The 21,180-nt window shown below is 54.5% G+C and overlaps 1 protein-coding gene across 6 annotated transcripts in view; it reads right to left on the reverse strand.

Moving 5' to 3' along the window:
• Positions 1-21,180, reverse strand: part of DUSP8 (dual specificity phosphatase 8) — a 46,403-nt gene that overhangs the window by 6,818 nt on the left and 18,405 nt on the right. For 5 of the 6 annotated variants that reach the window (XM_039552188.1, XM_039552189.1, XM_039552190.1 and 2 more), the window contains exons 3-6: positions 18,505-18,643; positions 1,884-2,050; positions 512-671; positions 210-333 (exon numbers count right to left, since the gene is read on the reverse strand). In XM_039552188.1, coding sequence (XP_039408122.1) covers positions 210-333; positions 512-671; positions 1,884-2,050; positions 18,505-18,643 — 590 coding nt within the window. Of the gene's footprint in view, positions 1-209; positions 334-511; positions 672-1,883; positions 2,051-9,386; positions 9,810-18,504; positions 18,644-21,180 lie in introns of those variants that run through there. The other variant, XM_039552192.1, reaches the window with a different exon arrangement.

Raw genomic sequence — 21,180 nt, forward strand, 5'->3', positions numbered from 1 at the left:
CCTTTTATTACTCCCAACTATTCCTCATTGCATGCACTTTATGAGTGGAGGTTTGGTTTGGTTTGGTTTAGTTTGGTTTTACTGGGACCCAGTCAAGGCAAGACAGAGCTTCAAGGAGCCCTGACCCTCTCCTTCTGGGCTCAGCCTGCTTTCCTTCCCTGGAGTGAAGCGTACTGGCATAACCCCCCCACCCTCAGGGGAAAACTCACCTGTAAGCATCGTCTGATGACATACCCATGGTCTTCATGATGTAGGCGATGGCAATGGTGGCTGACCGGGAGATCCCAGCCAAGCAGTGCACGATCACCTGGCAGCTGGACACCTTAGCTTTGTCTGGAGCATGGCAGAGGAAATAAAGAGAACAGTGATGGTGAGCAAAATGGCTCTAGCCTCCCTCCCCAGACCTCAGTGCCATTGTGTGAGAGGACAAGACCAGGGAGGACAGAAGAAGAGTTCAGGTTTGTGAAGGCTGAGAACTGGAGGCTTTGCAACCATTGTAAGAAAAGCTCACCGATGAATTCAATGGACTTGTCCAGCCAGGGAAGCAGCTTCTCACAGTAGTTGTCATTGACAGGAATGCGCATGAAGTGACTATCACAGATGAAGTCTGGCTTGGGACAGGAGTTGCTGGCATTTAGGACATAGCTTATCCCATTCTGTGTCATCAAGTCCTGGTGGGAAAGAAGCCATCAAACGATCAGCTGAGTTCAGACAGCACCACGTACTGAAGACCTGTCTTGCCATGCACACTCCCTGCCTTTTCCCATCCCAGCATTTTCTCCTGTGGGTCTCCTAGTGCTGCCTTGGCCTAGGTGATGATAATACAGCAGAGACCAGCTGAAAGGTTGTATTAACTTAAATGACACAGGTTTGAACCTCAGCAGATATTTATTTTAGTCCAAGTAAAGTAATCAAGGCCAAAGATAACTGGAAAGGGGTTCCAGAGGGGAAAACCCAAGAACCCCAGTATGAGAAGAATAGGACAACACAAGAAAGAAAATTAGCAAAACTCTGTCTGAAAGCTGTGAAAGTATCAGCTGAAGGAGAAAGGAGACATCTCACCAACAGAGTGGAGTGAGTCACTGGTAGCACCCTATGTTAACCAATGTGGCCAGAAGATGCTCTATCCATAGGGAACAGAGTGAGGTCAAGTGCGGAGGCCATGCGTGGGCAATGCTTCTCTTCTCCAAGCTTGTGGCCACATTGTCGGGATGGCAGAAAACACAGTTCCAAAAGATGAACAAAACCCTCCAAGGAGGTGGGGAGGGAAGGAAACCATCAATTTCTCTGCCTGGCATTGGCTCCTCAGGATTTTAGCCCCAGGATTTTGGCCCTGGCTCTCCAGTGGCCGGTTCCTGCCCTTCCAGCAGGCTTGATGGAGCCAGCCCAGCTCCCAGCCTCACATTCCTGTCATTTTTCTCTTTCATTTCCTTCTACTCCCTGTACATAATTTCTCTCTCCCTCCTTTCTGTCTCCAACTCCCCTCTGGTGTCATGGTCCCTCTCCCTCCTTGCCTGCCCTGGATGAGGACGCCTGGCTGGCTCCCTCATGACTGCAGTAGGCAGATGCCTGGCAGCACTTTAACTGCAATTCCTTCCTTCCTTCTTTCCTTTCTCTTTCTTTCTTTCTGTCTTTCTTTCTTTCTCTCTTTCTTCCTTTCTTTCTTCCTCTCTTTCTTTCTCTCGGTCTTTCTTCTCATCATTACTTTTCCTTTAAACAAAATTCCTTCCCTGGTGTGACACCACAGCACAGCCTTTCTGGCACCTTTACAAGGGAACTGTGTGGTCTTCCTGCTGGGAAGGAGTCCTTAATACTTTCACCCCTCTGCATGACTGGGATCCCCAATGGGACAGGGCAGACGTATCCCCACGACAGGGCTGTACCTTGTTCAGGACATCCTTCTGGGAGCCCAGGTAGAGATGTGGCAGGATGCGTGTGGGGCCGACGTTGGCCACAGGCAAGCACGGCTGGGAGATGCTCATTGGCAGGATGGCAGCTGGCTTCCCCTCACAGAGCCCTGGGAAGCAGGATGAGAAGGTGGCAAAGCCTCCTGTGGAGAAAATGGGGACATTGAGCTCGTAGCAGCAAGGCCGAGATCATCAGTACCTGGCACCGCGAGGACCAGGCTGGGGACAAAGTGGTGATAACCCTGCAGCACTGAGAACAGAGACTCGAGAAGCAACAAGCCACCAGCCACCACTAACCAGTGCAGATACACTGTGATGTCCATGACACACACACGGAGAAAGGAATGGAGACCCAGCTCTGATTTTTCCCATCGCAGCTGGATATTAATGCACGTGTGAGACATCCCACACCATCTCCAATGAAGTTGGCTCTTCTCAGCTTCATTCAGACAAATAACAGGAAGACAGTCCTTTTCTTGGCTCCCTACTATTCTGAGGACAGGGTCACCTTTTAATAGCAAAATCCATCAGGGCAAGATGACGACAAGCAAGCCCACTGAGATGCAAAGCTCCTGGGGTCTGGGAGGTCAGCCCAAACCTTGCTGCATTGGCTACACTTACACATTGTGGTTTCTGAGAGATGCCCCCTCTGCCCAGCCCTGCCAAGCCCATGATTTCTGCCACACCATGGTGGCATAATGGTACCTGCAGGCCACTGCTCTTTTTCATGCTCTGATCCTACTGAATGTGACAGCAAGCAGCATCCAGTTTACTGCACCAAGTTGCTGGGCAGTCACACTCAGATTGAGCATCTTGAAGCCCAATATTGAAAGAAAACCCCCAGCTGAAGTTGCAGTAGCTGGCATGTGACAGCCAGAGCTATTGTCACAGTGACTGGCATGGTCAAAAGCCTGAAGCCAGTCCTGAAAGCTTGAGCAGGGCTGCAAGCCTTGCCCTGCTTGCACAGTGGGCAGCAAGGGGAGCTGGAAAACCCCTGGTGCTGTTGCATGTCCTGCACAGTTGCATAAGACCACTGGTGATCCTGATTTGCTCTCACTCACTGATCCCGTACTCCAGGGTAGAGCCAGGTCTGGCCTAACTTCACTCCCCTCCAGCTGAGGGGGCCTAACTTCACTCCCCTCCAGCTGAGGACATCTGGGTGGCAGCTTCATGCAATGGAGAGGAGCTTGAGTCATATCTGCCTCAAGTCTCCCTTGAGGTTTTCCCAGCCATGTGAATGAGCAGATGCAGCTTGACATCACCCAAAGGACAGAGAGGACTTGGGGGCTTAACTGCCTTTGACTGTCAAAGGGACCAGGACACTCCCAGGAGAGCCTTTTGAAAGCCCAAGTCTCTGGACTGAGCATCATGAGAAACCCTGGCTCATCTCCACAGCTGAACAAGACCTTTTAACAAGCTAGTCTCTCTCCCCTTCAGAAGCAGGCCAGCCTTGGCATATTCTCAATTTACTTTCTCCAGCACTTCGGCAACATTTCTGCTGATCGTCCTGGAGCACCTTTCTGGCTGCTGGTGTGGCACCTACACTCTGGAGAGGCATGACTGGTGCTGCAGACAACCCACCTGACATGTCTGTGAGATGAAGGTGATGGAGAAGCCAGAGCAGTGCACAAAGTCATGCTCACACCACCTGGGAACATCCAAGGTCCTCCATAACACTCCATCTCAGCACCTCCTGGTGTCAGCTCCCACTGACCCAAGGGGAAGGTGTCCTTCAACAAACCTCTTTCCTCCCCTGTCTTGTGTTTTCCTGTGTGGCAGCTAACACAGCTCCCAGCTTCAAAACCCAGTCAAGACAGAAGGAGTAGAGTTAAAGCACCTTATCTTTTCCAGCACTTCCTTTTCTCTGGCTCCCTCCGAAATGACATCACCTCTCAAGTGGGACATTAAATCAGAGCAAAAGCAGGAGGCCCAGCACAGGTGCAGCATAGCTCTGGTTACTGCTCATCCCTCTACTGTGTCCCCATTGCCAAGGACTGCCCATCACTAGCCAGAGCTCTGCATGAACACATGCAACCTCCCTGCTTTACCCCATGCTGATGCTTGGGGGATGCTGGGGCAGCAACCCTGTGAGAAGTGTTCCCTTCAGTTGCCTCTAGAGAAGCCTGCAGCACTTGAGTTTGAGCGGGGCACAGATCTGACCCCTGGGCTTCTGTGAAACAACATGGGAATTTTTCTGAAGGAACGTGACACATTTTTGGGGAGCAGGGTGCACACAAATGCAACCCCAGGGATCAGTGCCTGCTCTGGTCTGTAGGTGCCCAGCCTCTTGCACTCACTCACATCCATCAGGAGCTGCCCAGGGCAGTGGATGGGTTTGTATGACTCTTTAAGGTGATCTCATAGTTCAAGCAGGTCAGGGCATGCTGCTCTCTCCCCATTGTCTGCCTCCACCACACTCAGCTGGCAGCAGATTCTCTGCCAGCCCTGCCTGGGGAAGTCCAGGCAGGAGCTGAGGGGGTTGTGAAGCAGGCAGGGATGTTTGTAGAGTGGCAGCAGCACCCTAAGCTGCAGTGCCTACCTGGGCAGGCTGCCACAACTGGAGGATGGTGGCACCTGAAATGATGCCCATAGCTCACCTCACTTGTCCTATGCAAAGCCTGAACCCTGTGTCCAGGAGCCCAGGCATGCTCCCAGCCCACCTGTCCTCATTTCCCCCATACTTGCAGCTGCTGAGGGCAGCCTGGCCTTGGGGAAAACCCTAGAGATGGGGCCGGGTACCCGACACCATCCCAACATGGAACCGACGCTCACCCCACCCTGTAGCGGCTGCTCCAGCATGCCTTTCATTTTTAGAAAGCAAAGCAGCTCTTCAAAACAATCCCAAAGGCAGTGAATGTCCCTGGCTGGGCTCCAACTGATACCTGGGCTTTCCTCCCCTCTATGCCCCAGGCCATGGATCCCAGATTTTGCTGGGAGAGAGCAGCAGAGCCCAATGAGGTGAGGAGCCAGGGTAGCACCAGTTCTAGCCTTTCCTCTTTTATTTGCAATGCTGGTGCCAGGAGCACCATTTCTCTTGGCAGCTGTGGAATTAAGCTCAGGAAGGATTTGTTTCTGTCATGGAGCGGGTGTTTGGGGATCTCTGGTTTCTTCTGGATGCTCCCCTCCCCTGGTGAGGGCTTGCTGGGGAGGAGCTGGTCCTTGTGTGGCACAGCCCAGTGAGCTGCTCGTGGCTCCAGCATGGAGGGCTCTCCAAACCATTCTCTGGAAAAAACAGTGTCTTCCTGCCTACTGCAATTACCTGAGGCAGAGATGGTGCCCAGGAGGAGAAGTGGGAACTGGAAGGGAAGGGAACCAGAACAAAAGTGGGGATGCTTTCACTGTTCCTGCTGAAAATGGAGGAAGGAGGAGCCAAGAACCAGCATCGGGCAGGTTCTGGGAGGCCTAGGAAGTGAAAATCACCCTCCCAGAAGTGAAAATCACACTGAGGCACAGAGTGTTGCTGCAATTTAGCGCCAGAAGAGTGCAACAACAGAGACCTTGCATCTCCCCCATCCCAGGTTTCACTCACAGGGTGCTGACCACCCTTCCACCTCCTGCTGTGCCCTGCAGAGACCCCTCTGGGCCAGCCCCGAGCCCTGCTCTGTATGGCCCTTCTGAGAAGAGAGGGGAAAACACCACAACTTCTCCCCTATCCCCATCTTTGCCAGGCACTCCCCTCTACACATTTTCCAGCTGAACATCTGTGACAACCTCCCCAGTGAAACTGGATTTATTGTGAGAACAGATGCTGCAGAGGGAAGGCAAACAGCCTGGGAATCCTCTCCAAGCCTGTCCATCAGGCCAGGGGGATGATGCCAGCAGCATCTTTGAACAGGCTCCTGTGGTACCCGCACTGCTGCAACTGTTGGGAGCTGTGTGACTCCTCCCCTCGAGCAGCAAACTGCACAGTGAGGAGGCCCTTTGCCAGTCCCTGCACCAGTGTCTGCCTACGGCCCTGAAATGGCTGTAACCAAAATGAACAAAAAGACAGACAGGGCCAAGGAGATTACAAGGTGCAAGGACAGAGATGTTGGACTGCTGAGCTGGGACCCTGGCACAGCTGGGGAGCCCTCCACTGCCCTGGCTGTCACCTTCAGGTGGTCTCTGGGGACATCCTAGTCATAGCTGGGTCACTGACAACATCTCAGGCAAAATCTATCATCAGCAAGTGGCACTGTGCCCTTCTCTTCCAAAGCTGGGCAGCAGTGGTGGTGCAGAGAAGGTGACACAGGAGGTGACAAACTCCTGGCTAGGGACAGGGATGTGGTGTGGCATTATTTTCCTTCTGGTGGTAAGCCCCAGCTTTAGGGATTTACAATCCATTAAGCTGCATGAGATCTTAACGAAGACACTGCAGAGGATATAAAGAAGGTGTGGGACACATGAAGCATGGATATCCCAGCTCCCTGCTGTTCCCTGTGTCCCTCCCTGAACCGAGGCCACCTTTTAGGCTGGAGGTGTAAAGTGGAGATGGGGCTTGAAAACCCTCTCACACCTTGCTCTGATGGCTTCACTCTGCCCATTCATCTACAGCCCCACGGACTCACCACCTCCTTCAGAGTCCTATGGAATAACCCAATAGCTCTGGCCTTGATGCTGTGCCCTGCTGACTGCAAGAAGCTGTGAAAGGGCTGCCCAGGGCACCTGCCTCACTCCAAAACTGCTCCTCAAGAGAGCCACATGGCTCTTGAACATCCCCAGCCCTGTGAGTCTCATAAAAGTTCCCCTAGAGACACACTGAGCAGCATGTCCTGTTCAGCAGCCTTCCCTGTGCATCGCAGGCTCAAAGGTTCCCATCAAGAAACAGGGAAAAGGTGACATGTCACTGTGCTGTGCCATCAGTTTGTGGCAGCAAAGAGGAGGGGAACAAGCACACCCAGAGGTGGAAATCCTCTCTGGGCCAGCAGCTGCCACACCCCACTCCTCACCCCCAGCTCTCACACGGGAAGCTAGCAGGAGACCTACAGGGGTATTAAAGATGTGTTTTACAGCCCACCCTCATTGCTGCAATAATGAGAGTTAGAGAGCAGCAGTCAGAGCTGTTCAGAGACCGGCTCCCCATGCAGCTGCCAGAGGTTTTGCGGCAGCCCGCAGCCCCACCAGTGGGTTTTGTGCCTGTGCTCGTGCTGGAGACCCTCTGCCCCGCTAAAGCTCCTGGCAGCTGAGGGGGCTGAGAGAGGCCAGGCTCTGCCCAGCTCTCATTAAAATGCCTGTGGTGGCTGAGAGCTGCTGCCAGGGCGGCACGTGGCAAGGAGCAGCGGGGCATGCAAGCGAGCACGCGCCTCGGCTTGCTGCTGGAGCAGCCGCCACGCCGGCACGGCTCCCTCACTGCTGCGTTGTCTTGGTGGCCAGCATGGTGCCTGGATACCCCCTCTTCATCAGCCCAGCCCCTTGGGGGACATGCTGCTCCCAGCACTCTGACACATCCATCCCCAAGTGTTAAAGCACCTTGCTGAACTGAGGTACAGCAGGAGATGACAAGAGCTGAGGAGACTGCAAAACCCCAGCCCTCACCTGCCTGCATCATGCTCAGCCTTCTTATGACAATGAGTCTGAGTGCTCGGCTGAGCTTCTCTGCCGCAGGTTGAACTGAAGGACAGAAAATGGAGGGGCCTGGCAAGCTGCACATCAACCCCCAGAGCTGCTGGGAAAATCCCTCTTTGCAGAACGCCATCTCCCTGACTCGTGCTGGGTGGGAGCCTGTTGGTGCCGGCAGCTAAGCCAGGCAGCATGATGAAACACTACTTACAGCCACCCTTACTCACTGTGCTCCAGGGAGCTCCGGGGCTTTGTCAGCATTTCCCGCTGCCTGAGACGTGTCTGAATTTCCCCCCTGCCTCCATTCTCACTGTTTCCCCGGGTACTGTAGTCCCCTTTCATTTTACCCATCCCTCCCAGCAATGCCTGATGTGGACACAGCCCATTTGCTTGTGCATCCTTCCCACAAGCCTGGTGAAACCCTGGTGCTCCGCAGCCTACCCAGCTTGCCCTCTCCTGGATGATGCTTTTTTATGTCCCCCCATCTCAGTGCATTGGAGAGAGATGCCCAGTTTTCAACTGGTCTCTTTTTCCACTCCCCCACTCCCCTGCCCAGGTTTCACCATCCCCTCATTTGGCACAAAATTTCATCACCCCACTGCTGGCTCAGTTTTGGTTTTTTTTTTTTTCCAGGCAATGGGGATGAGAAAGCCGATGAATCAGCCCTATTATGGATTCACGTGCATTCCCTGTTTCCCCAATGGTCACCCCAAACAGCCTCTGTCCATCTGCTGCTACAGTGCCCTGCTGCCTCCCAACCTGCACCAGCCCCCCATGCCTTGCAGGCTGGTCTCAGACCCTGCTCCCATTCTCCCAAAGAAACGGAAAACATCCTTAAAAAAGAGGAAAAACAGCAGAAAGGAAGCCCTCCGCCCACACAACCACGGACACACTCCTTGAGCTGTTGGGCTTGATTTTCCTCTGGTGACTGTGCCTGCTTTGGACCAGCCTTACTTGTTCTAAGTAAAGAAAAATGTGTCATTTCCAGGAGTGACTTATTACTAATGACACCATCACTGGGTTATGTGCTTCATGCCACAAAAACCTGTCAAGCACTTTTAGCAGCCTCCCATTTTAAGTGATGATGGAGGGGAAGTTGCTTGATTCAACCCTTCAGTAATCTAGGTCATCCCAGGCTCGGCATATTCTTAAACTGCTCCAGTTAATATCCCCTTCCTCTGCGTGCCCTTCGCCCTGACACCTTGGGGTGGAAACACTGCAAAAGCCCTTTCTGAAAGAAACCACCCAAGATAGGCAGGCAGGGCAGCGCTGGTGAAGCGAAATGGCTCCGTCAGGCAGCAGCGCAGCGCTCTGAGCCCATGGCTCCTTGTTCTCCTCGCCGTCCTCGCCCGTCCTTGCCTCCTCTGCCCGGTGCCCCCCGCCGTCCTCGCCCGAGGACGCAGAGATGCTGGCGGCAGGTCCTGCCGCGGCTCCCGCAGCTTTCCTTCTTCCCTCCTCCGCTCCGTCCGCGCCCTCGCCAAGCCTGCCTGGACAGCGAAGGGTTCGGGGGAGCCCGGAGCGGTCCCCGCGGCCAGACAGTCTCACCTTACCCCGCACCGGGTGGGAAGGCTGCCTGGCGCCGGGGGCCGCTGCAGATGCCTCTGCCCGCTGCAGGCAGCCGCTCACCTGCCGGAAGGAGCTGCCCTCTCCGTGCAGCTCCTGTCCCAGCCCGGCCGCCTCCGCCAGCGCCGCGCACATCGCCCCTGGCTGGGGACCGGCCATCGCTCCGCTCCGCTCCCCTCCGCACGCTCCCCGCTCGCTTCCATCTCCCCGCTCGCCAGCTGCCTGCGCTCTTTGTATCGCCAGCACCGCGCTCCGCTCCCCGCCGGCCACTCGCAAAGGCGATCTCCGGCGCCCGGGCAAAGCAGGGCTCCGGCGGCGCAGCCCCCTCTTCCCGCTCCGTCCCCATCGGAAGGAAAGGCGCCGGGCCGGCTGACAAACCTCTCTTGTCCCTGCTCTCCTTCATCCTCCGCACCCTTATTTTCAGCTTCATCTGCCCCTCGCGCATGTCTGTCCAGAACTGGTCCTCGGAGGGAGCAATCATTACATCCACGGGCATCCAGGCAGCTGGGCTGCGGCTCGCGGGGGCACCTCTCACCGTCGCCAAACAACAGCTGGCGGGCAAACAAAATACTAAAAAAAACCAAAAAGCGCCCCTGCGGCAGAGCAACGCCAGCCTCCCCCCGGCTCCAGCCTTCAGGCTGAAAAAATAAAAAGCATTAAAAAAAAGCCGAGCGGGGTAGGGGGGCTCGGCGTAGCCCCCTTTCCCCGGCCGCCCCCCTCTTCGCCTCCCGCTGCAGCCCGAGTGAGCTCAGCCCGGGAGCAGCCGCCCCATCCGCCGCCGCGCTCGCTGCGCGCCCGTACCGCGCTCATAGCTAACGGGTCAGGCATGCGGCCGCATTCCTTACTCAGCACACAGACACGCAGCACAACGCCGGGCTGACATATGCTCCGCTCCCTGCTTAAAGGCGCAACCGCGATTTTCTCTCCTGCTCAAAGCCCCCCGCAGCGAGCGGCCGCGGCGGGAGATGGATCGCTGCACCACGCCGGCTTTGGCCCCGCGCAGCTAATATGGGGACGGGAACGTGGTGGGAGGAAGCTCATGCCCACACCTCATTTTAGCACCTGCCAGGGCGGTGTGCGATCAAACCCCCACAACGAAGGGGGGATGCAGCACCACCCTCCAATCCCGGCTCCCTGCTGCTCCTCGTACGGTGAAGGCACCCCCCGGCTGCACCCCCTCCCCAACAGCTGCTCCTGGCAGGACCAACCTGCATCCCCTGGGCACTGTTTAACTCTGAACCCCAGCACCAGGAAGGGCAATGCCATGATCTCAGCTTCCCAAGAGGGAAACCAAGCCACAAAAGATTAAATAACTTCTCCGGGGCTCTTTGCTGCAAGGCAGAGCTGGGAACGGGACAGGTCCCTAATGACCAGTTCATCTTGTCCCTTAATGTCTCCACTGAAAGCATCACCCAGGAGGATGCTCATCCTGGAGTGGTCCCAAACAGCTGGAGATGAATGGGTCCCAACAGCTGGCAGGAAAAGGGGCTGCTGGCACTGGGCTGCTCACACCTGTGCATGGCCATGTCAGATGGAGTTATCTGCCTTGTCCCAGCAAAGAAGGACCATAGTCTGGAGGAGATGTACCCTCTGCCAAAGCCTTCTCACGTGCAAAACTCCAGCAAGAGGGGACATGTAGGAATGGCCTTTCCTAGTCTCACTGGGGGTCTATCCATCTCTGGTGGCTTCTGAAGCAGGTGGGGAGTGATGTATTTTCTTCTTTGCATTTGTTCTGGGGGAGAAAATTACTTGTTCCCCGCTTCCCACCCGCAGGACTCCTTAATACATCTCCACACAGCTCCTTACGAGTTTATTGGTCTGAGCCCAGGCCTCCAGAAAATCATTCAGGATTATAGTAAGCGGGGGAGAGAAGGGGGGGGCATGTATTGTGCCTTTGAAAATCTGAACCTTTATGGGCTGAAAAACCCCAGGCTGAGCCATATGTGAGTGACTTCAGTGTTTTTCCTTTGAATGACATCACATGAGATGAGGTCATTGGCATTAACTAAGTGCTGTCTCCTCCCCCCCACCCTGAGTGGAGCCAGCCTCCTAACGAGCCTTGTTGTTGTAACAAATATGGTTTGATTATTATCAGATGTGGGTCAGAGGTTGGATAAAATTCAAAGCATGCTCCAACTAGGCTGGAAGAGAGAGAAGCAGCCTTCCCCCACAAGCTATGCTCAGGAAGTGACTACCACAGCAGGTCCCCGGGGGGATCTGTGGTCCCCCACATTTGCCACCACCGTCACTAAAAGTGAGGGCGCATGATGCTGGTGGCCAGTGCCAATGCCTGCCAGGGTAGAGATCCCTCCATGTGCCACTGCCACTGTGCCAGCAGTGCTCTACCCATGCTGGTCAGTGATCCAGCTGTGACCAGCTCTGGTGGCTGTGCCTGGGGGTCTACTGGGGTGGACCTAATCGCTCTACCAGGGTCACTAGGTTATGCAGGGGCAGTGGCCAAGGAAGCATGTGGTGAATTAGGCGGTGCAATACTCAACCTGCCCCTGACCCAGAGATGCACAAACAAAACTTGCCTTTCCTCACTGACCTCTGGTTGTCCACCTCCCTCAGGCTTCCAAGAGCCCTGGGCACAAGTTATTCTGGTAATGTCAGGGTCCTTCAGGATGTGTTTGGACTGAGATTTCAGTTCAGGGCTACTCGGAGCACCAGGTGGGAAGCTGGGCATGACACCAAGTAGACCTCAATGCAGGAGGCTTACCAGTGTCCCACACCCCTCTGATCCTCAGCAAAAGACAAGCGAGCAGAGATAGCCAGCAACCCCCCTCCTCCAGCAGTGTGAAGTCCAGCCACAAGGAGATGCCACCTGCAGCCACCATTCCCCAGGCAGCATCCTCATCTCTGCTCTCTCTCCATTTTCTTTACCCTTTTGCCAGAACCAGTACAGGAGTTGGCACCTGGGGCAGGGGGCAGCTGGCAAGTAGAGAGATAAAAGGCAACGTCCATAGTGCAGAAATATATTCCATGTATTAGCTACTGCCCCTTGGCCCTTCCCCCCAGGTGCTCCTCCTGGCCAGGCTGTCACCCATCCTGCCTCCAGCCCCTGTTTAGCAGACAGGGGTGCACCACCCAGGGAGAGATGCCCAGCCTCACCAGCCTCACTTCGCTCTCATTGCCACAGCACTCACTGGAAAAACATCCACTGTAATGGGTTGGAGAGACGCATGTAATCCTCGTGCAAGAGCAGGGAGCAGGATGAGTCCCTGTTCAGCACCTACATACCCTGTCAGGACAGTGCCTATAGCCTGGCACAAGCCCAGCTGGGCAGGGCCAGAGGTTCCTCTCTCCACCCAGCACTGGGACCTGGTAATAATTGCTAGTGACGACCTTTTGCAAGCATGCAGCACGGGCCCAGGGAAAGGGGGAGGTGGATGAGGGAAGGCAGATTTCTCAAAAGGAAGGAAGCTGTAACTGGGCAGTGGCTCCTGCCCATCAGGATCTCTTACTGGGGAAGTTGCCTTCCTCCCGCTGCCCTTCCAGAAACGAGAAATGAAATTACATAGCAGTTTTCTAAGTCATGGCAACCAGAGGACTGCTCTTCCCTAAGCCCCTTCTCCTCTGTCCCACTCTGCCTTTGACCCTTTTGCTTGCCTTTTCTGGGTCCAATGGTTAAAAACACGGCCAGAGGGGGAAGGGAAGCTCCTCAGGGTAATTATAGAATCGGGAAAACAAGTTGTCTGACGACAGCGTTGCTAAACAGGGAGGTTTAGAGCATAGGTCTGGAATACAATCAGCCTTGCACATACATGACCTGGCTTAACCCCTCCCAGGGATGCAGCCACTGGTCCCGCCGGGGCTGAAAGCCTCCCAGGCATCTCCTGGTTGTGGTTCAGGGTGAGAAGGGGGCACCTTACTCCGCCCCCATGCCTTGGACTGAGGAGACTGGGAGCACTCCCCAGGGCACCCACCAGGCTGGGTGTCAGAAGCTGGATGCCAGAACCCACTGAAGTGGGGCTAGAGGGCGAGAAAACACAGTCCTGCCCTGGCTAAAGTGGTCCCAGATGGCTTTGCTGTAGGAAAGGAAGCAACTCCTCCAGGGATGTTTTGCATGAGAGGGAGGGAGGTTAGGAGTTACTTAAAACTCCAGGATTGTAAAAATCACCAACCTTGGTCTTCCCATTTGATTTTTTAAAAAATGCCTTTCCCTCTAGGCCGGTATCAGTGTCCTACCTCCAGTCCATCACCACAGGTAATCCCCCTGCACCTCATGACCTACAGCCTGAAGCTTGATGTAACCTCCTGCACAGTCCTTCTTACCCTTCTTCCATTCCTGATCATCATGTGGGCAATTTTAGATGAAGAACAACCTGAATCCCCATTCATTGGTTCTTCAAAACTCCCAAATCTGGGAGAAGCAAGAAATTGAGAGTCCTGCAGGAGCTCTTTTTCCTGTCTCATCCCACTCCCATACCCTCCTTATTTATACCCACACTACTGCCAGCCAAGCATCTGCTTCTTTTGGTTCATCACAGTATGCTATGGGATGGAGATGGCCACAGGTGGATAGAGGTGCTTGCAGGAGGTTCAGAGACAGACTTAAAGGAAAATCTTGTAGGTACATCTGATGGATTAATGCCAGTAGGTCCCCAAGTGCTTTTAGACATTACAGCCTGAGGGTACCTGAAATAGCCTTAATGCTTCACCTACAAGGGTACTTTCAGGCCCATGTACTGAGCAGAGGCTCTGCTGGAGTCAGGGGACAAAACCCACCAGCTAGCGCATTCTGCACATGCTATGTCCCCAGCAGACACACTCACACCCCAAACTCAACAGGTGAAATCGTGATGCTGTGCAGAGCAGGTGATGAGGAACGTGACCATCAAATCGCCAGCTGCAGTCAAGTCTTGCCTCCCCACTCCCATCAGACAGCTTGTGACTGATGAGCCCTGAGATTCGCTCACCTGGTTAGAGCACTGTGCTAATGACACCCAACACTGTGGGTTTGAAGGTTTGATCCCTGCATGCGTCATTCGCTTAAGAGTTGGACTTGATCCTTCTGGGTCCCTTCCAACTCAGAATATTCTGTGATTCTGTGACCAAAGTGTGGGTATTTGGGGTATTTTCTTTCTGAGGTTTTATTTTTTTTTCTTACATTTGGTTCGTAAAGACACCTCAGTTGTGGTTCTGGATCCTGCTAAGCTTTTATCTTCAGCGTATGCCATGATAAGCTTTGGATGTACATGCTGTCACTCCAGCCTCTGAGACTCAGACTCCAGGCAAGCCCCCTCTGCTCTGCTCTGCCTCTGCCCTGCTTTCACACCTACCTAGCTTGGCTTTTTCATTCTCTTTTTCTCCAGAACAGGCCCAGCCCAGTATGTTTCAAGAGGAGCATGCAGCAAGGGAGATGTGCAACTGGCGTGTGGCTTCTCACCAACAAGACACAAGAAAGCATTACGGAATTTTCAGCCAAGGATGAGCAAAGTCATGTTCCATTGCCCTGATGTTTAACCTCTTTTTAGGACTGTCCCTATACAGAAAAAAAAAAAAAGTGTTTTTTCTCTTCTTTTTTTTAAATTAAAATCATCTGTCTCTGAGTCCTTGTATCTAAAATAATTCCAGCCAGTGCCTTCAGTGCTGAACCCACTCATGCCTGGGCAGCCCAAGTCAGCTCCTGCATGGAAATCCCCTTTCCTTTTTTGCTGCTTCTTTCTGCCTGTGGCGAAGTCACCTGTCTTTGGTAGATTCCCCCAAAATCCCCCAAATCTCAGCCCTCACCCAGATCACTGCAGCCATGCAATTACAACTCTCTGCAGCTGTGCTGGATGGCCATGGCACCGCTGGGCTGGAGAGGACCTGGGTCACGGCCAGGCTGCTCAGTGAGGAGGATGGTGAGTGAAGGGCTGGGAGGGATTTGTCGCTGATGATATTGTTACATTCTTTCCGAATCCTGGGAGTAAACAGACGCTCCAAATTTAGAAAGAACAGGACTGGAAAATTTAAACATTCCTTGAAGAATTGGTACAAAAGCGGGGGGAGGGGGACGCTGAAGATGATCTCACATGCGCTCCCGAGCCAGATGAAAAGCTCATGACTCGAGTTCAGAAAGCAATTGAGGGGCCTGTTTCAGGTCGGAGCATGATATTGCAGCGGTAAAGCTCCCCCAGCACATGGAACCACAGCAAAAAGAGTCTCTGTCGTGCAAGGGGGGTCCCAAGCCCCCCAGCCCAGGCTGTGGGGCCACCACTGCTGGCCACACTGCCATCCTGGTTTTATCTCCAGCTGGCACATGGATTCAAGCATGGGAGAGAGAAGCCTGGTGCTCAGCCTAAGGACCAGAAGCAGGGACAGGATGGGTGACAGCATCATCTGGACCAAGGATCCCAAGCCCTCAGCTGTCACTCTTAGCCACTGAACAGGAGTAAAAGAAAATCTCTACACTGTCTGCTGCAGCTGGACAAATGGAGAGGAGCTGGTGAAGCTCAGCACCCACCAGCTCTGCACCACACACGGCTCTGGACAGGCTCCAATACCAGAGCTGGCACACCGGAGCTGTCAGGGAGCAATGGAGCCAGACTGCTGCTGCTGCTGCTTCATAAGCAGATAATGCCTCGTAATAAAAACCAAGTGGGTGATTGCAAAGGGGAAGAATGGGGGGGGGGGGGGGGGGGGGGAGGGGGGAATATAGCAAAGTTAAAAAAAAAAAAAAGGCAAAACAGAAAAAAAAAAAGGCAAAAAAGCAAGGGTTTGTGCTGAAGTAAACAAAGGTTAAAGAACAGTCAGGCTCCTGCAGGAATAGCAGAGCTGGGCTGGGAGGGAGGGGGCATTACGTAATGCAGGAAAAATGTTGGCTCCATTCAGTTTTCCACCACTTCATGTGATGTCAGGAAAACCATATAAATCAACAGTCTTTCTGCTCCCACGGATGGAGGGCAGCAAGCAGCACTATTTATACTTACACAATAAAAAAAAAAAAAAGAAAGAAGAAGAGAAGCCGATGATTTCCAAGACTGGGAATAATTGACTCAGATTCTTCCTTGCCAGCCACTGGAATCACTGCTTCTGGGATGTTAACCCTTGAGGAGTCCCTGGCACCAGTCCTGCCACCCCCAGCTCCCCTGTCCTCACCCATCAGCCTCCATCAGCTGCTTCAAGGGTCAGAAGGTTGCTGGCCTGGAGGAGAGCAAGAACAGCCAAGCCCGGTGTTTGCACGAGATGGGGACACGGAGGCATGAACCCCAGCATCTGCCTGGGGCTGAGAGAACTGGGCAGCACACAGGGGCTGTATAGGGCTGCCACAATGAACTGGGGACCATCAGAACAGGTTCCCTGGGGTAATGGCATCCACTGAGGGACAAGCTGAGATTTCAGCAGCCCTTGCCAACCCACTGGGGTCACAAGGCACCTCCAAGGAGGACCCAAGTATTCCTTCTGAGACACCAGATGGGTTGGGGCAGGACAGGGTGCTTGACGCTGGAGTGGACAGACCGAGGGGTTAAACCCAAAAGGGCAAGGGTTCAGAATCAGGCCCGCTCACACATCCTTCCCCAGACCCCCCAAGCACTCCAGAGCTGTCTTTACACCAGCCCGTTGCTGCCCGCACCGCAGGCAGGAGGAAGCTGTGCCTGTCAGCGAGCATGCCCAGCCTCCCCTGGATGCTCTGCACAGCCATTCCAGTCATGATTTCCATGTGAAACACCGCCGCCATGACCCAGTGTTCTACATTTCGGCTCGTTTTTTCCACCTGCTGGTGGCCCGCGTTCCACATCAGGCTGAGGTCCTGCTGCGCTTTTAATCTGGGAGGCTTGAGCTTTGCTTGGTGCCTAGCACTCCTGCCTGGGGCTCTGGGCTCCTGCAGCCCAGGGAGATGGAAATGGAGGAGGTGTGTGCTCAAGTAGGGGACAGCAGGTTTGGTGGCAGGGGGTTTGGTGGTGGTAGTGCTGATGGCTGAGGGGGTGTCCATGCAGCTGGGGAGCACTGGCATGAGGCTCCCCCAGGCCTCTGCTTGCCTTAAGGCAGGAAAAGGCTCTGGGGTTTTTAGGGCCACCTCACCCAGCCCTGTCCTGGCTCCAGGAGGACTCAGGGCAGGGGGGGCGATTTGCAGCCAGCATACAGCCCTGCTCCTCACCCAGCCCTGGGAAAGTGGCAGTGGGTTAGGGGGTGCCAGGGTCACACCGCCAAGGCTATTTCCTGACCCATCCCCATGACTAAGCAGGTTCCTTCCCAGATGCAACCGAATCCACCTTTTCCTTCTCCTGCACCATACGTCAAGCTGTGCCCTTGTTTATGCCACGGTGACCTTGGAACTGCAAGCACAGCTACTGAGGCAGGCCAGGGGCTGCCACAGCAAGCTCAGGGAGGCATCCTCCAGAACTGCCCTCAGCAACCCAGGCCACAATAATTAGTTTTAATGTGATTTCATGTAGTCCCTGCTTGATTTTGTTGCTTGAAGTGGGGGGGCTTTAATCCCACTGTTTCTCTCTGCTCTCCCCATCACAATGCAGCTGCTCTAATTCAACAGCACTTACCCCTGCCTTGCAGGGGCAGGGCACGGCTCCCTGAATGCCACTTGCCCATGCTACCTTCCCCCTCACAATTACCCCTTCCCAGGGAGCATCACTCTGCGGGTGTGGCAGTTCCCTCCACCCCTCTGGTGCCCCAGGGCACAGAGGTTGGTACCCTCCACCTCAGCCCCAAAACAGTATCCAGCTGCCACAGGATGAGGACAGGCTTGAGGGTCAGAGGTGATTCCCATCTCTGTGCTTTCAGCACTGTTCAGGAGCGGGGCTGAGGGGCTGCATGGGGCAGTGCCTGCCCACCCCTCCATGGGCAGAAAGCTCAGAGGCAGACAGCCATCAGGGCAGATGCCCGGCTGTCCCAGCCAAGGGAAAGCAAAGGCAGCTTCAGCTCTCCCTTAGGCAGTTCGCTGCCTCTCTTCTCCTCTCTGCTGGGTCGGAGTTTTCCATTCATCAGCTGCCTGGCTCACTGCAGAAGGGCTGTAATTAGGGCAGCACGTGCCTCCTTCTGCCTGCACATTTGTGCCCGGAGAGCATCATCTCCAGCAGACCCTGACTCACTCAGTGATGACCCTCTGCCTCTGCCATCCTTCTTCTTTCCAGTACATCCGTGGATTTCTTCTCCTGCCCTCCCTTTAACAGCAGCAAGAGGGAGCAGAGTGACTGAACCAGGTCTGGTCCTTGGCACATTCACCAGGGATGAAGCAAGGCAGGGATGGGAGAACAAAGGCCAGCTTTTGGATGGCTAGATCCATGTCACCACAACCCCCCTGTACCCCCCTCTTTCATTCACCCTGGCTGGTGGGTGCAGCGGCAGGGAGATGGACAGTGCAAGGAACGAAGGCACGGGGATGACCCAGTGATGCCAGCATGGGCTGAGCCTCCTCAGCCTGCATGCAGGGCTGCCCTCCTCCACCACAGCCACTGGCAGCCAGGAAACAAGGTGCACATGGACAGGGATGGCCACAGCTCTGTCCAGGCTAAAGGCATGAGCGTCAGATGAAGTGGTAACCCAGGGCTCCTACCTGTGAGGATGGAGACACTGTGGAAACAGCTGTCCAACTTGCCCAGAAGGATGGAGAGGAAGCTGTCAGCAGCCAAGCCGGTCACGTCCCTCGTGCTCTGGTCGTAGACCACCACGTCCTGGTGGTCCTCCGCCTCCACCTGCAGGGGAGCGGCAAAAAACGGGCATCAGAGAAATGGGCTGAGCACTGAGGATGCTGCTGTCCACACCACCATGGGAAGCAAAGCTGAATTTAGTGGTCACACAAGCAGGAAATTCCAGCTCCACACCATTTCCACAAGCTGGTTTTGACCACCAAATGGAGAGTCCAGCCAGGCTGGGACTCTGCTCCATGGCTACAAGCAAATGTGTCAGTAGAGGTGCCCACTGGAGCAGCCCCACTGACTATGAGTACTTTTGAGCATCCTACCCAAAGTAGGGTCACTCCTCCCTATTGCCCACCCTCAGCTTGCTGTTACTTAACTGCATCCCAGAAATTGCCATGACTTCTTTCACCACCTCCTCCCCAGACAACTTTTGCACTCAGATACTCCTCCTCAGCCTGGCTGGTATCACAGAGACAGGGACACAGGGATTTGGGAGTGGCTCTGCAGGCAGGGGTGCTCCCAGCACAGCCCTTGTGCTGTGGCTGGAGCTCTTCAGGGCTCAGCCTGGAGACACCATACCTAACACAGTAACACCTCTATAGGCACTATGCCTCACCCTAAACCTGCAGATCACCCCTAAGGGCTGAAGGAGAGGGGAAGTCTCTTCTTTTGCTTGGTGGATGTTCAGGGTGATGCTCTTTCTTCCTTTTGTAATGTGTGCTGGGGCCTGCACACTGCAGGGATAAACTGGGGAGAGGGAAAGGAGCTCCTGGGCTGCTCTCACATGATTTTACATACCCCAAACAGCACCCAGCTGCCCACCCCCAGAGCCTCTGGGGCAGGTGAGATGGTGGGATAATCTGCAGGCAGGCAAATGTCTGCAGGCAGGAGTCCAGCCCCAGTGTCCAGATGACGACTGGATTGCAATGAGGGCACTCAAAGCACAGCCAGACATTCCCACACCTACCTGAAGGTCCATGCACCTTTTAAAAGAAGATAAAAATGCTCACAGAGGCACAGCTCAGCTCACCTGCTGAAGAGCTGGGTGTGTGGCATACGCCTGCCCTGAGAGTGCCTGCCCTCCCAGCCGGCGGGGTAAGGCACATCCATCACATCATGGGAGGAGGGGGAGGCAGCAGCAAGCAGGGAAGGAGGGAATGTGTGCAAGCTGCTCTCTTCTCCAGCTAGTGCTGGAGCTGCCCATTGGCCACCCCCTACCAAGCCCTCTCCAAAATGTCTTTTGGAGACCACTTGAACAAGGTACCACTCATGGACACCCGCCTCGTTTTGCTGTCTCACTGCCAAGCCCTATCTCACCACCAGAGCAGATTCTCTCAGGGCTGCTGTCGCTATTAATGCTGCTTTCACACCCTGCTGCAGGTGCTTCCCTACTCAGCAACGTGAGCACCATCCAAATAAAACTGCAGGGAGCACTGATTCAGCTGAGCTCATCACATCTCTGCGCCGCAGCAGAAGGACAGCCCCGCACCAACAGAAATCCCCGTCGGGGCACCACGCGCAGCTCTGCACGAGGAAGGGGGGGCTCAAAGGACCCACCTGGCACCCCTACAGCTCAGCAGGATGACAGGAGGGATGAAAGGGCAGGACAAGAGGGAAGAGAAAAGGACATGGGAATTCTAAAATAAGACACTGAAAAATGACTGAAGCCACCTGGGATAAGCCAGATGAGGATCTACCCCAGCATCTTTTCCTCAGCCAATCCTGAAGCAGGACTTCTGTGGGAGGTCATCCAAGCACAGCTGGAGGGAAACACAGTGGCTGACAAGCCAGTTCAGAACGGGGAATCTACCAGTCCTCAGCAGCTGCCTAGCCCTTCAAGGCTCCCTAGCACATCCCAAAGACACAGTTCTCATCCTGAAGCCCCATGCCAGCAAAAACATCTCCCCCAAAAGCACAGTGAGGCAGGGACCACTCTGCAGTGGGGCAGGGGCTCATCCCATCTGCACAGTCCAGGCTGAGGAGGTTGCAGGAGAGATACTGGCTCTGGCTGAGCAGAGTTATCCCACAATAGGATTTAGTGTTCCCTCCGCACGGGAAGGCTTTGTTTGGGCCATTACTGCAGGGTTGCTGAGCGACGGCAGAGATGTGCAACACGGTTTACATCTTATTAAAGTTAGAAGGTTTCACTCAATGTAAATGCCAAACAAGTGCTGGCCTCTCATGGCCTGGCTGCAAAAAATAAATACCCAGCTTGCTGGGGTGAGGATACCTGCAGGAGGGTCCTGAGGAGCCCTCATGGAGCACACAAGGAGCCTGCACTGGCATCCCAGCTCCTCACCACAAAGGGAAATAAGACAGAGATGTTTAATCAAGCACATGGGTCTCCCATTAATCTCATACCCTCCTGAAATGCCCCATCTCTGGCCTTAAACACAGGAAGGCTAAAAGCTAACTGGGGCAGAGGAGGAGGGTAAAGCTGAAGAGATGCTCCATACTAGATTCCTGCTTCTGGCATAGGACAGGGACAGAGCTGACAACAGAGGTATCCTTCTGAGAAGCAACACTTCCATGGGGGTTGCTGTTACCCCAAGACTGCTGAAGTAACCCTAGGCGTCACTCTCCAGACAGGG

This window comes from Corvus cornix, chromosome 5 (assembly GCF_000738735.6).
Source record: "Corvus cornix cornix isolate S_Up_H32 chromosome 5, ASM73873v5, whole genome shotgun sequence".
NCBI lineage: Eukaryota > Metazoa > Chordata > Aves > Passeriformes > Corvidae > Corvus > Corvus cornix.